The sequence below is a fragment of the Heliangelus exortis genome, chromosome 25 (genome assembly GCF_036169615.1).
Source record: "Heliangelus exortis chromosome 25, bHelExo1.hap1, whole genome shotgun sequence".
Taxonomy (NCBI): Eukaryota; Metazoa; Chordata; class Aves; order Apodiformes; family Trochilidae; genus Heliangelus; species Heliangelus exortis.
This window is the reverse complement of record NC_092446.1, coordinates 4,569,179-4,572,507: the sequence shown is the minus strand read 5'-3', so window position 1 is coordinate 4,572,507 and position 3,329 is coordinate 4,569,179. Positions and strand designations below refer to the sequence as shown.

The window sequence follows — 3,329 nt, the reverse complement described above, 5'->3', positions numbered from 1 at the left end:
TTCCCCCCTTTTTACACCAGAAAAGCAGCAGAGGGGACTGACAGTGCCAAGCCAGGGAATTTGGGCTTTTGTGGAGCTGATCAGCAGCCCAGCTCTTGTGGAAACTTAAACAGAACATCAGAACATCCCCATCCTCGTGATGGATAAAAACATAAAACATATAAACATGAAAAAAAACATGAAAAAAAAAATCCCTGAGACATCTGAGCTCCCAACTTCAGCACTCCCATGGTTCCCTCTAGAGACATCCCAAAGGAAAATGGAATTTAGAGAGATTTAATCCAAACCAACTGCCCTCTGTGACCTAAAAATCATTTTTATAAAGGTTTATAAACGTGGGGTTACCACAGCCCAACCCCAACCCCTCACACTTGTGGCTCTGGTTCCACCTCAGGCTCCAGGCAGAGCCCCAGTGTGAGCCCAGGAGACTGGAAGCAAGGAGAGCTCCATTCCAAGTGAAAAACATTCCAAGTGAAAAACATTTATTTGGAATTACACTGCCACGTGTTTCAGACTACAAAAAAATCCCCCAAAAAACAAAACCCCCAAAATTACCTCCCCAAAGGAAAAATGAAGTTCTCAGCTCTGCCCCACACACATCCTCTGCCCCTCAGGAGTGCTCCTGCTCCTCCTCCTGCATTTTATTCCCTCCTCAGCACAAAATCCTAGTTGGAAACACTCTGGAGCAGGGTGATGTTGTCCCCCTTCAACATGATCCGACCTGGAAGACAGAGAAGGGGAAGGGGGGGATCAGAGAGACCCCAGACCTGGGGACCCTCCCAGGACACAGTTCAGAGGTGCCAGGAGGTGATGTGAGAAGTTTGGGATCAGGAACATCCCATTCCTTCCCATCTTTGGCCATGTGTCCTTCCACAGGAGCCAGCAGTGTGCCCAGGTGGCCAAGAAGGCCAATGGCATCCTGGGCTGGCTCAGGAACAGCGTGGCCAGCAGGTCCAGGGAAGGGATTCTGCCCCTGTGCTCAGCCCTGGGGAGGCCACAGCTTGAGTCCTGTGTCCAGTTCTGGGCCCCTCAGCTCAGGAAGGAGATTGAGGTGCTGGAGCAGGTCCAGAGAAGAGCAAGGAGGCTGGGAAGGGATCCAGCACAAGTCCTGTGAGGAAGGGCTGAGGGAGCTGGGGGTGTTGAGGCTGGAGAAGAGGAGGCTCAGGGGAGACCTCATCACTCTCTCCAACTCCCTGAAAGGAGGTTGGGATGATCCCAACGGGATGAGGTTCAACATTCCAAGTGTGCCCAGGTAGCCAAGAATCCCAATGGAATCCTGGATGAGGAACAGCGTGGCCAGCAGGCCCAGGGAAGGGATTCTGCCCCTGGGGAGGTCACAGCTTGAGTCCTGTGTCCAGTTCTGGGCCCCAAAATTCAGGAAGGAGATGGAGGCCCAAAGGAGGTGAAGGGATCCAGCAGAATTCCTGTGAGGAAGGGCTGAGGGAGCTGGGGGTGTTGAGGCTGGAGAAGAGGAGGCTCAGGGGAGACCTCATCACTCTCTACAACTACCTGAAAGGAGGTTGGAGCCAGGGGGGGTTGGGCAGATATCCGTGGGACAAGAGGGCATGGACTAAAGAATTTTTTCCTAATATCCAACCCAAACCTCCCCTGGCAGAGCTGAAGCTCTGCCAGGGGAGGTTTGGGTTGGATATTAGGAAAGAATTCTTTGCAGAGAGGGTGCTCAGGCATTGGAATGGGCTGCCCAGGGAAGGGGTGGATTCTCCATCCCTGGAGATATTTCCAAAGAGCCTGGATGTGGCACTCAGTGCCATGGGCTGGGAACCACGGGGGGAGTGGAGCAAGGGTTGGACTTGATGAGCTCTGAGGTCCCTTCCAACCCAGCCCATTCTGGGATTGCTCACAACTCCCAGCCCTGTCAGACACAACCTCAGCTCCAGCACCTGGCACAGAGTCAGAGGAAGCTGCAGGAGTTTCACTGCAGCCCCCCAGCCCCCCTCATTGTTGCACACATCAAAAAACCCAAAACTGGCCCCAGGCAGAGGCAGAATTTCCCTGCAGGTTCAACCAAACCAGCTCAAGGAACAGCAAAACACCAAGCCCTGGCCCAGCAGCCACTCCCCAGGCTTCAAACTCCCCATTTTCCAGGTGTTTTGGACTCCCAGGTGCTGGTGTCTGGCACTCAGGCACCCAGCAGGCTCCAGGGACTCACCCAGCTGCTTCCTGGATTTGGTTTTGGAGTGAATTTCCTCTGCATCATCCAGCACCAAGTTCATGTATTCATCAAAGCCCTAAAAATCGTCCCAAAAAAAGCAGCCACTCAGCATAACCCCATCAGCAACCCCACAAATCATCACCAGTCCCCCAGGGCTGGGCAATGCAAGGAATTCCCCCCTCCCCTCCACGCTGAGTTTTCTTGTCAGGAAAGAAAGAGCTTTATGGGGCTGAATTAAAAAGCACAAAGAAGAGAAGAGCAGAAGGAAACCCTGAGGCTTACAATGATGCAGCCTTCTATCCTCATGTTCACTTGCTCATAGAGCCACACCTGGATCCTGGACCGCTGTAAACGTCGGGAAAAGGAGAGGAAAAAAAGGGACGTCAACACTTCAGGCAATTTCCTTCCTCCCTCATTCCCACCCTGGCTCTGCAGCACCCAGAGAAACAACCCCCAGCCCACCCCCAGCTCTCTCCGAGCTGCGATGTTACTCTCTGAAGGTTTTCTGCACATTTCAGAAAGGTCCCAGGGCCCCACGCCCGCTCCCCGGAGCGAGGAGGAACCAACAGCGCTGCTGTTCCGCGCTTCAACAAAACGCGGTTTGAAACCCAGCTCCGAACCGGGGAACCCCCCAAGCAGAACGAGCCCATTGCTCCCTAACCCGGCCCGGTACTCACGTTCTGAAGGTAGCGGAAGATCAGGTTCTGGAGCGGAGCGTTAAGGACCCAACACGGCCCGGAGGCCCCGGGGCTTTGGTTACCTCAGGGGCCGGCACCGCGGCTGCTTCCCCCCCGCCTCGTTCCTCCCGCCCTCCCCGCCGCCCCGAGCCCGCCCCCGCTCTCTTCTCTCTCCTCAGGAAGGATACGATGGGCTGAACCATCACCTTCTGCACCTTCTGGCCCTGCCCCCGGTACGCCATGGCCGCCGCCTCCCCGCACTCTCCCGCCGGAAGCGGAGAAGGGCGGGAGCGCGCAAGGAGCGCTGGGATAGAGGCGGACCCTGCGCTCCCCCCTCCCCTCCCCGCCGGCCGCTCTAGGAGGCTGGGAGGACCGACTCGACTGCTCCGCGTAGCGATTTGGGGGGAATTCCGGAATTCCGCACCCCCCCACCCCAAAAAACCCCACCCAACCCCCCCCAGAGAGGAAAGAGCCGTGGG

General features: G+C 56.0%; 1 protein-coding gene across 2 annotated transcripts; it reads right to left on the bottom strand.

Annotated features, from left to right (window-relative positions):
* Positions 1–465: 465 nt before the first annotated feature.
* SNRPE (small nuclear ribonucleoprotein polypeptide E) lies at positions 466–3,169 on the bottom strand. 2 transcript variants are annotated; one of them, XM_071768673.1, is made up of 5 exons: positions 3,039–3,169; positions 2,851–2,877; positions 2,456–2,518; positions 2,171–2,249; positions 466–721 (listed from the first exon to the last, which is right to left on the bottom strand). In XM_071768673.1, exons 1-5 carry the CDS (start codon positions 3,090–3,092, stop codon positions 666–668), a joined length of 279 nt encoding a protein of 92 aa, XP_071624774.1. In that variant the 5' UTR covers positions 3,093–3,169; the 3' UTR covers positions 466–665. The 2 variants fall into 2 exon arrangements, with proteins under 2 accessions (XP_071624774.1, XP_071624775.1); XM_071768674.1 differs by lacking the exon at positions 2,851–2,877 and having other exon boundaries at positions 3,057–3,129.
* Between the last annotated feature and the right edge of the window lie 160 nt (positions 3,170–3,329).